This window comes from Bubalus kerabau, chromosome 8, assembly GCF_029407905.1.
Source record: "Bubalus kerabau isolate K-KA32 ecotype Philippines breed swamp buffalo chromosome 8, PCC_UOA_SB_1v2, whole genome shotgun sequence".
Classification (NCBI taxonomy): domain Eukaryota; kingdom Metazoa; phylum Chordata; class Mammalia; order Artiodactyla; family Bovidae; genus Bubalus; species Bubalus kerabau.
In genome coordinates, this window is record NC_073631.1 from 15,450,508 (window position 1) to 15,465,714 (window position 15,207).

At 41.1% G+C, this 15,207-nt stretch overlaps 1 protein-coding gene and 1 long non-coding RNA gene across 3 annotated transcripts in view; one reads left to right on the plus strand and one right to left on the minus strand.

Moving 5' to 3' along the window:
- LOC129658910 (uncharacterized) overlaps positions 1–15,207 on the plus strand; it is an 86,900-nt gene that overhangs the window by 27,359 nt on the left and 44,334 nt on the right. The gene's annotated exons all lie outside the window — the stretch shown is intronic.
- The window catches only part of PON3 (paraoxonase 3), a 46,583-nt gene that overhangs the window by 13,945 nt on the left and 17,431 nt on the right, over positions 1–15,207 (minus strand). Inside the window, exons 5-6 of the mRNA XM_055589758.1 lie at positions 12,066–12,192; positions 1–201 (exon numbers count right to left, since the gene is read on the minus strand). Coding sequence (XP_055445733.1) covers positions 1–201; positions 12,066–12,192 — 328 coding nt within the window. The remainder of the gene's footprint in view (positions 202–12,065; positions 12,193–15,207) is intronic.

A 15,207-nucleotide genomic window follows, 5' to 3' on the forward strand; every position in this document is an offset into this window, starting at 1 on the left:
TTCTTGTCTAGTGAGATTGTAATTCCATTGGCAGAACTAAATCCTCTGTCCACCACTTTAACCTCTGTTGGGCTGTAGAACAGCACTTGAGTCCAGCGAAGATCCATGAACAACTCTAATAGCACCAAAAAGAAGTTGGTAAAATAGTGGTCTCTGGTGGCATAGAACTGTTCTGGTCCGAGAACCACAATATCATTCACACTAAAATGAAAAAAAAAAAAGAGAGAGAGAGAGAAAACCAACAAACCATGGACTAATTAAAATCATGAAATCTCAAAGACCAATAATTCATCATCTTGAAGAATTGTACAAGAACTAGTCTGGATTAAAGAATTCCACAAACAGTGCATGACTTTTCATTGCCCTGATGGGTTTTCTTTTAGCCACTTGTTGTTGTCTCACTCATGACCACCACAGATAACTACTATTAACATTCACAAGTTAACAGAGTTAGATTTGGAGTTTATCTGTAAACTTATCTGTTTTTGCTGACTCCTATGGAAGGGTGGCTGCGACGGGCGGGCGCGCTAAAGCGCAGGCGGCTGCGACGGGCACGCTAACGAGAGGAGCCACCCCATGTCCGAGGTCAGGGGCAGAGCTGGGAGGACCCCATGCCTGAAGGGCAGCAAGCAGCCAAGAGGAGTTATCCCACGTCCGAGGTCAGGGGCAGCGGCCAAGAGTACCAGATTGCGACGGCGCAGGAACGGCCCAGAGGAGCTATCCTGCGTCCGAGGTCAAGGGTGGCGACGAGAGGAGTTACCTCGCGTCGGAGGTCAGGGGCGGCAGCCAGAAGGAGATACCCCACACCCCAAGCCCAAGGCCAGGGGCGGCGGCCGGGAGGAGAAACCACATGCCCGAGGCCAGGGACAGTGGCTGGGAGGACCAACCCCAGGTCCAAGGAGCCGTAGCTGCGCGGGTGCAGGAGGGCCTAGAGGAGATATCCCATGTTGCAGGTCAGGAAGGACGGCGGTGAGGAGATACCCCTCGTCCAAGGTAAGGAGCAATGGCTGCATTTTGCTGCAGCAGCCGTGAAGAGATACCCCTTGCCCAAGGTAAGAGAAACCCAAGTAAGACGGTAGGTGTTGCAAGAGGGCATCAGAGGGCAAACACACTGAAACCATACTCACAGAAAACTAGTCAATCTAATCACACTAGGACCACAGCCTTGTCTAACTCAGTGAAACTAAGCCATGCCCGTGGGGCAACCCAAGATGGGCGGGTCATGGTGGAGAGATCTGACAGAATGTGGTCCACTGGAGAAGGGAATGGCAAACCACTTCAGTATTCTTGCCTTGAGAACCCCATGAAAGTATGAAAAGGCAAAATGATAGGATACTGAAAGAGAAACTCCCCAGGTCAGTAGGTGCCCAATATGCTACTGGAGATCAGTGGAGAAATAACTCCAGAAGGAATGAAGGGATGGAGCCAAAGCAAAAAGAATACCCAGCTGTGGATGTGACTGGTGATAGAAGCAAGGTCCGCTGCTGTAAAGAGCAATATTGCATAGGAACCTGGAATGTCAGGTCCATGAATCAAGGCAAATTGGAAGTGGTCAAACAAGAGATGGCAAGAGTGAATGTCGACATTCTAGGAATCAGCGAACTGAAATGGACTGGAATGGGTGAATTTAACTCAGATGACCATTATATCTACTACTGCAGGCAGGAATCCCTCAGAAGAAATGGAGTGGCCATCATGGTCAACAAAGAGTCCGAAATGCAGTACTTGGATGCAATCTCAAAAACGACAGAATGATCTCTGTTCGTTTCCAAGGCAAACCATTCATTATCACAGTAATCCAAGTCTATGCCCCAACCAATAATGCTGAAGAAGCTGAAGTTGAACGATTCTATGAAAACCTACAAGACCTTTTAGAAATAACACCCAAAAAAGATGTCCTTTTCATTATAGGGGACTGGAATGCAAAAGTAGGAAGTCAAGAAACACCTGGAGTAACAGGCAAATTTGGCCTTGGAATACGGAATGAAGCAGGGCAAAGACTAATAGAGTTTTGCCGAGAAAATGCACTGGTCATAACAAACACCCTCTTCTAACAACACAAGAGAAGACTCTACACATAGACATCACCAGAAGGTCAACACCGAAATCAGATTGATTATATTCTTTGCAGCCAAAGATGGAGAAGCTCTATACAGTCAGCAAAAACAAGACCAGGAGCTGACTGTGGCTCAGACCATGAACTCCTTATTGCCAAATTCAGACTTAAATTGAAGAAAGTAGGGAAAACCACTAGACCATTCAGGTATGACCTAAATCATATCCCTTATGATTATACAGTGGAAGTGAGAAATAGATTTAAGGGCCTAGATCTGCTAGACAGAGTGCCTGATGAACTATGGAATGAGGTTCGTGACATTGTACATGAAACAGGGATCAAGACCATCCCCATGGAAAAGAAATGCAAAAAAGCAAAATGGCTGTCTGGGGAGGCCTTACAAATAGCTGTGAAAAGAAGAGAAGCGAAAAGCAAAGGAGAAAAGGAAAGATATAAACGTCTGAATGCAGAGTTCCAAAGAATAGCAAGAAGATATAAGAAAGCCTTCTTCAGTGATCAATGCAAAGAAATAGAGGAAAACAACAGAATGGGAAAAACTAGAGATCTCTTCAAGAAAATCAGAGATACCAAAGGAACATTTCATGCAAAGATGGGCTCAATAAAGGACAGAAATGGTATGGACCTAATAGAAGCAGAAGATATTAAGAAGAGGTGCCAGGAATACACAGAAGAATTGTACAAAAAAGATCTTCACAACCCAGATAACCACGATGGTGTGATCACTGACCTAGAGCCAGACATCCTGGAATGTGAAGTCAAGTGGGCCTTAGAAAGCATCATTATGAACAAAGCTAGCAGAGGTGATGGAATTCCAGTTGAGCTATTCCAAATCCTGAAAAATGATGCTGTGAAAGTGCTGCACTCAATATGCCAGCAAATTTGGAAAACTCAGCAGTGGCCACAGGACTGGAAAAGGTCAGTTTTCATTCCAATCCCAAAGAAAGGCAATGCCAAAGAATGCTCCAACTACCGCACAATTGCACTCATCTCACACGCTAGTAAAGTAATGCTCAAAATTCTCCAAGCCAGGCTTCAGCAATACGTGAACCATGAACTTCCAGATGTTCAAGCTGGTTTTAGAAAAGGCAGAGGAACCAGAGATCATATTGCCAACATCCGCTGGATCATGGAAAAAGCAAGAGAGTTCCAGAAAAGCATCTATTTCTGCTTTATTGACTATGCCAAAGCCTTTGACTGTGTGGATCACAATAAACTGTGGAAGATTCTTCAAGAGATGGGAATACCAGACCACCTGATCTGCCTCTTGAGAAATTTGTATGCAGGTCAGGAAGCAACAGTTAGAACTGGGCATGGAAGAACAGACTGGTTCCAAATAGGAAAAGGAGTTCGTCAAGGCTGTATATTGTCACCTGCTTATTTAACTTATATGCAGAGTACATCATGAGAAACGCTGGACTGGAAGAAACACAAGCTGGAATCAAGATTGCCAGCAGAAATATCAATAACCTCAGACATGCAGATGACACCACCCTTATGGCAGAAAGTGAGGAGGAACTAAAGAGCCTCTTGATGAAAGTGAAAGTGGAGAGTGAGAAAGTTGGCTTAAAGCTCAACATTCAGAAAACGAAGATCATGGCATCCGGTCCCACCACTTCATGGGAAATAGATGGGGAAACAGTGGAAACAGTGTCAGACTTTATTTTTCTGGGCTCCAAAATCACTGCAGATGGTGACTGCAGCCATGAAATTAAAAGACGCTTACTCCATGGAAGGAAAGTTATGACCAACCTAGAGAGCATATTGAAAAGCAGAGACATTACTTTGCCAACAAAGGTTTGTCTAGTCAAGGCTATGGTTTTTCCTGTGGTCATGTATGGATGTGAGAGTTGGACTGTGAAGAAGGCTGAGCGCCGAAGAATTGATGCTTTTGAACTGTGGTGTTGGAGAAGACTCTTGAGAGTCCTTTGGACTGCAAGGAGATCCAACCAGTCCATTCTAAAGGAGATCAGCCCTGGGATTTCTTTGGAAGGAATGAGGCTAAAGCTGAAACTCCAGTACTTTGGCCACCTCATGTGAAGAGTTGACTCATTGGAAAAGACTCTGATGCTGGGAGGGATTGGGGGCAAGAGGAGAAGGGGACGACAGAAGATGAGATGGCTGGATGGCATCACTGACTCGATGGACGTGAGTCTGTGTGAACTCTGGGAGTTGTTGATGGACAGGGCGGCCTGGCATGCTGTGATTCATGGGGTCGCAAAGAGTAGGACATGACTGAGCGACTGATCTGATCAGATCTGATGGAAGGGAAGGGACTTCCCGGGTGGCTCACAGTCCCTTCCCTTCCATAGGAGTCAGCAAAAACAGATAAGTTTACAGATAAACCCCAAATCTAAATCTGTTAGCTTGTGAATGTTAATAGTAGTTATCTGTGGTGGTCATGGTGCAGTTCTGGTTCTCTTCTTTCTTGAATTAGGCTTCTCCATGCCCTTGGAGTTAGGCACAGCCATGTGACTTGCTCTGGCCAATGAAAATGAAATGATATATTAGCTTCTGAGATGGGAGGCTTTGAGAGCCAGAATGCTTTCCTCACTCTCCCACAGTAACCAGCAACTTTTCTGGTAAAGTGTGGTCCTGTCTTAGGGTTCTACATGAGGACACCATACAACTGACTTCCTGAATCTACAGTGTACATAGCATAAGTGAGAAAACAAAACAACTTCATCATTTGAGCTGTGAAAGAGTTAGGGGTTTTCTTTTCTATTATTGCACCAAGACCCAGATCAGTCTGACCGTTATATTTTCTCTGCATAGGTGGGATTATGAGTGTTATTCTTTCTTATTTATGTTCTTTAATACCATTAAAAATTTTAAATGAAGCAAGTCTTACAACAAAAGTCAATAAAAACAAAGTCAGTTCCATTTTGGAAAAGAAAAAAAGAGATGACTTGAAAAAAAATGCAAGAAAAACAATGGAACTTTGTGTGTGTGCGTGAAGCTCCTTTATGCAGCAACTTTGTAAAATATACAATATTGTCAAAAAGTTTAATGTGCCACCCTTTCTCATGGTATACATGATTTAAAAATTTTTTATTTTATATTAGAGTATAGTCAGTTAACAATGATGTTAGTTGCAGGTGTATAACAAAGTGATTCAGTTACACCTATACAAGTTTAGACTTAATTCAGGAAAGAAAAATTTGGATGAATTAGGAGCTACTTTGAGGTTTTGGTGTATAATGATTTTCCCAAGTTTGTTGGGCTACTTCTCTTATAGGTCTCAGTTTACACAGTCCTTCTTCGAAGAGGTATTGCCCAACACCATAGATTAAGTTAAACTCCCTCATAATATGTCCTGTAGCACTTTCTTCCACCTCTTGAAATGCCTTGTCATTGTGTTCATCAGGGCACCTCTCAAAGTCCTCAAAGCCCACCTGCTCTGTTCCAGCTGGCACTGCTTCACCCTGCTCTGCATGGGACCTGACATAATTCCACAGTGTACCTTCTAGTGCCTTGCCCATGTCTGTTATGGGCCTCTTACTCCTACTTCCAGGCTTCCAGATTGTTATCAAAGCACAGGCTATCACCAGATTTGCCTGCATAAGGAGCTATGTGCAGGAATTAACAACCCTTGAAGCAAACCTTTGACTACTGAAAGATGGGGCTGGTGGATAAATTCCTCTTCTTTTCTTATCTTGACTAGACTGTCTTGAAATGATGCCTGTGTTGCTTATTGGAGGGCAATCGCATGATTTCAAGTAGTCAGTCACACTTAGCAGTGGCTGGCTTGACAAATATATTTACTATAGACTCTCTTCTGTATTTGTTCAGTTCAGGTTAGTTGCTCAGTCATGTTTGACTCTTTGTAACCCCATGGATGTAGCACGCCTCCCTGTCCATCACCAACTCCCAGAGTTTACTCAAACTCATGTCCATTGAGTCAGTGATGCCATCCAACCATCTCATCCTCTGTTGTCCCCTTCTTCTCCTGCCCTCAATCTTTCCCAGCATCAGGGTCTTTTCCAATAAGTCAGTTCTTCACATCAGGTGCCCAAAGTATTGGAGTTTCAGCTTCAGCAGCAGTCCTTCCAGTAAATATTCAGGACTGATTTCCTTTAGGACTGACTGGTTGGATCTCCTTGCAGTCCAAGGGACTCTAAGAGTATCTCCAACACAACAGTTCAAAAGCATCAATTATTGAGTGCTCAGCTTTCTTTATAGTACAACTCTCACATCCATAAATGATAACTAGAAAAACCATAGCTTTGACTAGATGGACCTTTGTTGGCAAAGTAATGTCTCTGCTTTTGAATATGCTGTCTAGGTTGGTCATAGCTTTTCTTCCAAGGAGTAAGCGTCTTTTAATTTCATGGCTGCAGTCACCATCTGCAGTAATTTTGGAGCCCCAAAACATAAAGTCTGTCATTGTTTCCCTATCTATTTGCCATGCAGTGATGGGACCAGATGCCTTGATCTTAGTTTTCTGAATGTTGAGTTTTAAGCCAACTTTTCCACTCTCCTCTTTTACTTTTATCAAAAGGCTCTTTAGTTCTTCTTTGCTTTCTGCCATAAGGATGGTGTCATTTGTATATCTGAGGTTATTGATATTTCTCCTGGAAATCTTGATTCCAGCTTATGCTTCCTCCAGCCCAGCGTTTCTTATGATGTACTCTGCATATAAGTTAAATAAGCCGAGTAACAACATATAGCTTTGATATACTCCTTTCCCTATTTGGAACCAGTTTGTTGTTCCATGTCCAGTTCTAACTGTTGCTTCCTGACCTGCATACAGATTTCTTAGGAGGCAGGTCAGGTGGTCTGGTATTCCCATCTCTTTCAGAATTTCCCACAGTTTATTGTGATCCACACAGTCAAAGGCTTTGGCATAGTCTCTTGTGAATAGTGCTGCTGTAAAAAGGTTACCACAAGCTGGGAGGCTTAAGACAACAGATTTGTTGTGTCATTTGCTGTCTGTCTTCTTATAAGGACATCAGTTGTATTGGATTAAAGGCAGGCTCTAATATAGCCTCATCTTAACTAATTACATCTACAAACTTCCTATTTCCAAATAAGGTCATGTTTTGATGTATGGGACGGGGGTTAAAATTTCAACTTATCTTTTTGAAGGGACACAGTTCAACCTATGACACTGCCCTTCCCCTGCCTCAGGTTGGTCTCTGATTTTTGTATCCTGGGGTGGTCCTCCCTAATAAAGGAATTGTGTCTCAAGTTTTCCCTCCGGCTATGCCGAGGAGCTATTCCCATGAGATGACATTGTTGCATTTGATCCTCACAATCACCAGGTAGGTAATCAGGCCTGTGAGAAAATCCCCATTTTGCTGAAGAACACTGAAGCACAGGTTAAGGGGTTGGTCCACAGTTTCTCAGTTACCTTGTGGCAGTCCTAGTCCCCACCATGCCTCAGAACCCAACACGACACATCATGGGAGAAGTCAACAATGTTAAGTTCTCTTACTTCCTCCCCTCTGCTTTTGTTGCCCCCTAATTCTGTTTGGAGACATTAAAATATGTCGTTGAGAAAGACAGCAAAGGAGAGAAGATGAATTTCGTTCCTTTGCTTTCCCTACTCTTCTTCCTGATGCAAAGATGGACCTCTACTGTTTTAGAACCAGTCTTTTAATGCTGAGTCTGTTTTATAAAAGATTCTTCATAGTTCATTACAGGCTCGGAACAGGCAACCTAGCCCATAAAAAAACTTAGAATTTTTCTAAAAGATGTTCATCACAGTGAGTAAGAGCCCAGCTTTGAATTCAGATAGGTCAAGGTTTACACCTAATTCAGCCACTTACAAGTTATATAACTTGGGGAAGTAACTTGGCCCCAAACTGCTCTAAGTGTGTTTACTACTGCCTGTTACTAAAGGCAGTTGTGAGAAGAGGTGGATCAGGTATTTTGGCACAATGCCTGGCACATAGTCAACACTTGATAAGTGTGAATTTGTATATGTGCCTCCAGGCCTTTCCCGCCCCCCCGCCCCCCCCCTTCAAATTCTACTTTAAAGCTTTGATTGAACAAAGGAATGGTCCTTCTGGAGGCTGGTTATAACACCCAGTGGGTGTGGCTTTCAGATTACAACCTACAAGGACAACTAGAGGGTGTGGGTGTTTAAAGAGCCCAATAGCAGGTACTGCACTGCTGTGTTACCAAGGATGGAATTAGAGTTTGGGAATATAAATGAGCACCTTTATAGGATTAAAATGCTTTCCAAAAGTTAGAGATATTCAATACTAAATACAGCAATTTCTAGTGAGGTGCAGGGCAGTGTCACCATGGGAACCTTTAGAAAGGTTTAGGGAAAAAAAAACACTTCAAAACAAAAGTTTAAGATAGCCTGCTCTTTAGAGAAGAGCTAACACTTATCCTACTCAAAACTCTTCCAGAAAATTGCAAAGGAAGGTAAACTTCCAAACTCATTCTATGAGGCTACCATCACCCTAATACCAAAACCTGACAAAGATGCCACACAAAAAAAGAAAACTACAGGCCAATATCACTGATGAACATAGATGCAAAAAATCCTTAACAAAATTCTAGCAAACAGAATCCAACAACATATTAAAAAGAGCATACATCATGACCAATTGGGCTCTATCCCAGGGATGCAAGGATTCTTCAATATCTGCAAATCAATCAATGTAATACACCACATTAACATATTGAAAAATAAAAACCATATGATTATCTCAATAGATGCAGAGAAAGCCTTTGACAAAATTCAGCATCCATTTATGATAAAAACTCTCCAGAAAACAGGAATAGAAGGAACATACCTCAACATAATAAAAGCTATATATGACAAACCCACAGCAAAAGTTACCAATAGTGAAATATTGAAACCATTTCCCCTAAAGTCAGGACCAAGACAAGGGTACCCCCAATCTCACCACTACTATTCAACATAGTTTTGGAAGTTTTTGCCACAGCAATCAGCAGAAAAAGAAATAAAAGGAATCCAGATTGGAAAAGAAGAAGTAAAACTCTCACTGTTTGCAGATGATAAGATTCTATACAAAGAAAACCTTAAAGACTCCACCAGAAAATTACTAGAGCTAATTAATGAATATAGTAAAGTTGCAGGATATAAAATCAACACACAGAAATCCTTTGCATTCCTATACACTAACAGTGAGAAAACATAAAGAGAAATTAAGGAAACAATTCCATTCACCATTGCAACGAAAAGAATAAAATACTTATGAATATATCTACCTAAAGAAACTAAAGACCTATATATAGAAAACTATAAAACACTGGTGAAAGAAATCAAAGAGGACACTAATAGATGGAGAAATATACCGTGTTCATGTATCAGAAGAATCAATATAGTGAAAATGAGTATACTACCCAAAGCAATCTATAGATTCAATGCAATCCCTATCAAGCTACCAATGGTATTTTTCACAGAACTAGAACAAATAATTTCACGATGTGTATGGAAATACAAAAAACCTCGAATAGCCAAAGCAATCTTGAGAAAGAAGAATGGAAATGGAGGAATCAACCTGCCTGACTTCAGGCTCTACTACAAAGCCACAGTCATCAAGACAGTATGGTACTGGCACAAAGACAGAAATATAGATCAATAGAACAAAATAGAAAGCCCAGAGATAAATCCACACACGTATGGATACCTTATCTTTGACAAAGGAGGCAATCTTTTTAACAAGTGGTGCTGGGAAAACTGGTCAACGACTTGTAAAAAGATGAAATTAGAACACTTTCTAATGCCATACACAAAAATAAACTCAAAATGGATTAAAGATCTAAATGTAAGGCCAGAAACTATAAAACTCCTAGAGGAAAACATAGGCAAACACTCTCTGACATAAATCACAGCAGGATCCTCTATGATCCACCTCCCAGAATATTGGAAATAAAAGCAAAAATAAACAAATGGGACCGAATTAAAATCAAAAGCTTCTGCACAACAAAGGAAACTATAAGCAAGGTGAAAAGACAGCCTTCAGAATAGGAGAAAATAATAGCAAACAAAGCAACTGACAAAGAATTAATCTCAAAAATACACAAGCAACTCCTGCAGCTCAATTCCAGAAAAATAAATGACCCAATCAAAAAATGGTCCAAAGAACTAAACATTTCTCCAAAGAAGACATACAGATGGCTAACAAACACATGAAAAGATGCTCAACATCACTCATTATCAGAGAAATGCAAATCAAAACCATAATGAGGTACCATTTCATGCTGGTCAGAATGGCTGCGATCCAAAAGTCTACAAGCAATAAATGCTGGAGAGGGTGTGGAGAAAAGGGAACCCTCTTACACTGTGGGTGGGAATGTAAACTAGGACAGCCACCATGGAGTACAGTGTGGAGATTCCTTAAAAAACTGGAAATAGAACTGCCATATGTCACCCTGTTTATTTAACTTATATGCAGAGTACATCATGAGAAACGCTGGACTGGAAGAAACACAAACTGGAATCAAGATTGCCGAGAGAAATATCAATAACCTCAGATATGCAGATGACACCACCCTTATGGCAGAAAGTGAAGAGGAACTAAAAAGCCTCTTGATGAAAGTGAAAGTGGAGAGTGAGAAAGTTAGCTTAAAGCTCAACATTCAGAAAACGAAGATCATGGCATCCGGTCCCATCACTTCATGGGAAATAGATGGGGAAACAGTGGAAGCAGTGTCAGACTTTATTTTGGGGGGCTCCAAAATCACTGCAGATGGTGACTGCAGCCATGAAATTAAAAGACGCTTACTCCATGGAAGGAAAGTTATGACCAACCTAGAGAGCATATTGAAAAGCAGAGACATTACTTTGCCAACAAAGGTTCGTCTAGTCAAGGCTATGGTTTTTCTTGTGGTCATGTATGGATGTGAGAGTTGGACTGTGAAGAAGGCTGAGCGCCGAAGAATTGATGCTTTTGAACTGTGGTGTTGGAGAAGACTCTTGAGAGTCCCTTGGAGTGCAAGGACATCCAACCAGTCCATTCTGAAGGAGATCAGCCCTGGGATTTCTTTGGAAGGAATGATGCTAAAGCTGAAACTCCAGTACTTTGGCCACCTCATGCGAAGAGTTGACTCATTGGAAAAGACTCTGATGCTGGGAGAGATTGGGGGCAGCAGGAGAAGGGGACAACAGAGGATGAGATGGCTGGATGGCATCACTGACTCGATGGACGTGAGTCTGAGTGAACTCCGGGAGTTGGTGATGGACAGGGAGGCCTGGCGTGCTGCGATTCATGAGGTCACAAAGAGTCGGACACGACTGAGTGACTGATCTGATCTGATGACCCAGCAATCCCACTGATGGGCATACACTCCAAGGAAACCAGAATCGAAAGAGACATGTGTACCCCAATGTTCATTGCAGCACTGTTTATAATAGCCAGGACATGGAAGCAACCTAGATGTCCATCAGCAGACGAATGGATAAGAAAGCTGTGGTACATATACACAATGGAATATTACTCAGCTATTAAAAATAATACATTTGAATCAGTTCTAATGGGGTGGATGAAACTGGAGCCTATTATACAGAATGAAGTAAGCCAGAAAGGAAAACACCAATACAGTATACTAACGCATATATGTGGAATTTAGAAAGATGGTAATGATAACCCTGTATGAGAGACAGCAAAAGAGACATATATGTGTAGAACAGTCTTTTGGACTCTGTGGGAGAGGGCAAGGGTGGGATGATTTGAGAGAATGGCATTGAAACGTGTATATTATCATATATGAAATGGATCGCCAGTCCAGGTTTGATGCATGATACAGGGTGCTCGGGGCTGGTGCGCTGGGATGACCCAGAGGGATGGGATGAGGAGGGAGGTGGGAGGGGCATTCAGGATGGGGAATACATGTACACCTGTGGCAGATTCATGTCAGTGTATGACAAAACCAATACAATATTGTAAAGTAATTAGCCTCCAAAAAAATAAAAACTAATAAAAATAATAAGACAGCCTGCTGAACTAAGAAAACAAAGCACACAGCAGAGGCGCAAAATAAATAGAAGTGCAAAATAATTCCATACCTTTTGAGAAGTTCGTGTTTTATAGTTTTCAGGTATACCAAAGAACGTTGTTGTTCCTCAAATTTAAATATCTCCACGGTGGAGTCCATGTGGGGATGATTCACAACATAAAGATATACAGTTTGGTCTAAATTGGAGAAAAGGCATAATTTCCAAGAAGTTGGCTTCAATTTCAACTATTTTAGACATAGTATAGAACTTGATTATGTCCAAGGATTTTTCTTACACACATCTTGTATGTGATCCCCACAACCCATCTGATGTAAGTCAAACAAATGCCAGAATCCCCATTTTATTGAAGAAACTGACACTCAGTAGGTTAATGACTTATGAGCAATTTTACCAACACCCAGTGGCAAAGCCAAGCCCAGATATTTCTGCAATGCTCCCTTCAGCCTCACCTGCACACCCTCTCTAACAGGAAGCTGCAGAGCTACCATGGTGCATAAACATAGATGTGGTTTCCCCAAGTGGCCCTTCAACAAACAGAAGTGGGTACAGGCAAATGAAGCTTTCCCGAGAATTCTTTTCTATGAGAAAAGCCTACATTGCAACACACATTCAAGAGGTATCAGGCCTGAGTAAACATATTAAACACCTCCCAGTTAGAGAATGAACCCCTAACACAAGTCACCATACCTGAGGTTGCAGAAACGGTATTTATTTGTGAACCCAACCGATGTGAAATGTAAATATGAGTGTAGGAGAAGATAGATTAGCCAGTTCTAGGTTATAACCAGCCTCAGGAATGTTCACCTGGGTCTGTTCTCATACTGGAATGTGAACTGCTGTGATGTGAACCAGATTAAGGTACTCTGGCTTGTCAGAGTAGTCTTTTCTAACTTACCAGGAGCTCTAAATCAGATGAGCTCCAGAGTTTGAAAAAACCTGAGCCCATGCTTCCACTCAGGACTGGATCTGCATTCATCTCCTCAGTTCCCTTCTTGGGGTTTCCAGTTATGCAGTAGAGCAAGCTGGAAGCTGGAGCTCTGAGATGTGGGGCTTATCCTCAGGGCCCCTGAAACACATGGGCAGCTTTATCTGAATTAAGGAAAAGTGCTTCCTCACAGATGAACCTTTCTTTTGGTCTGACCCAACTCTTTTCCAGGGACTTGACAGGGGACAAGTAGGATTTAGTCCCCACGTGGCCCTTCAACAAGACACTCTTGCTGGTCACAGCATGAAAAATATATGTGCTGCCCTGGTTTTACCCCCTTCTTAAGACCTTTTTTTCATTTAAGAGATGCCTGGTGAGAAGACTTTTATTCTCTATCTTCTCATGCATGCCAATTTATGTATAATGTTTTGGCCTTGTGAATTAAATACATAATTAGGGGAGGTCACTAATGAATAAAATAAGATGTTAATAATAATACACTCAACTTCTGAAAACCTGATTATATGCCTGAGGATTAATCGGTAAATGGTCCTAGCTTAAAAAAAAAAAAAAACAGAAAAAACAACTTTCACTTCTGAGAGTGATGGGAATCATATGATGAATTTTTAGAAGGGAGTGACATGACCACATTTGCACAGAAAATAACTACTTGCTTATAAAATGATTTGAAGTGATATAAGAGGGCAGGTACCATCAGAGGCCACTGCAGAATCTAGGAAAGACATGCTGGGGATCTGGACTGGGATGGTGCAGGAAGGATAGGGAGAAGTGAGCAGCTTGGAGAGTTCTGTGAGGGGTGGATTGGACAGAACATTGTAAATAGTCAACTGAATGGGGCAGGGAGAGGAGAAGAGTCAAGGTTGGGCCCAGTGTTTTATTTTGAGGAATAAATTATATATGAAAGTACATTATGAACTGAAGAACAATATAAAACTGTTAGGTACAATTATCTTTTAAAGAAGAGCTTGCTAAGCAAATACACATCATATATTATTATAGATTTCAGGGGAATATTTAACTTAGTAAAAGACCCTGATGCACAGGAAGATTGAAGGCAAGAGGAGAAGGGGACGACAGAGGATGAGGTGGTTGGATGGCATCACTGACTCAATAGACATGAGTTTGAGCAAGCTCCAGGAGATGGTAAAGAACAGGGAAGCCTGGTGTGCTGCAGTCCATAGGGTCGCAAAGAGTTGGACATAACTGAGTGACTGAACAATAACAAAAATAGCTTTGAGCTATTTAAAGGGTACCCATTTATTTAAAAATTAGCAAGTCTCTATTGGTTCAGATGAAAGGAATGAAACAGATTGATTGGATAAGTGGACTGAGATAATTATTAATATTTTTTTGTTCACTGAAATTACTCTAGTGAATTTATATTTAACAATGCATTGTAACTCCAGTATGTAATTGGAAGAATTAAAACACCATTCATTCAAAAATTTTGATTTGCAACACTTTCATTTCTCCTCCTTTTTATGTCATTACTACTAGAGAGGTTTCATTCTTCTGTAGACCCACAAATATTTAAAAATTGTTAGTCTGGACTTATACACTATAAAGAAAAATAATATTATTTTAAAGCATATATAATACAGTGTATTCATAATTATGCTCAGTTTTCTGTGACAGCTTTTATAAGATATAATTCACTTGGCATTAAACTCACACTTTGAAAATGTACAGTTTAGTGTTTTTAATGTATTCACAGAGTTGTCTACTAGTTCCAGAATATTTTCATCATTCCCCCAAAGAAACCCCATATCCATTGGCTGTCACGCCCCATTCCCCACTTTCCTGAGTCCCTGCCAACCATGAATCTACTTTTTGTCTCTATAAATGTACCTGTTCTGGACATTTAATATAAATGGAATCATACAGCATGTGGCATTTAGTGACTGAGTTCTTTCACTTAGGGTAATGCTTACGGGGTTCATCAGTACTTCATTTATTTTTATTGCCAAATAATATTCCATCTCACTTCCTTGGTGGTGTTTTTTTCTTTATTTAGTTCATCTTAATAGAAGTGTATCACCTGGTATTTTATTATTTTTTAATAAACTTTTTACTTTTTCTTAGAGCATAGCCAATTAACAATGTTGTGATAGTTTAAAGTGAACAGCAAATGGACTCAGCCACACACATACATGTATCCGTTATCCACCAAACTCTGTCCCATCCAGGCTGCCACACAACCTTGAGCAGAGTTACCTGTGGTATACTGGTTGTATCTTTTGAAGA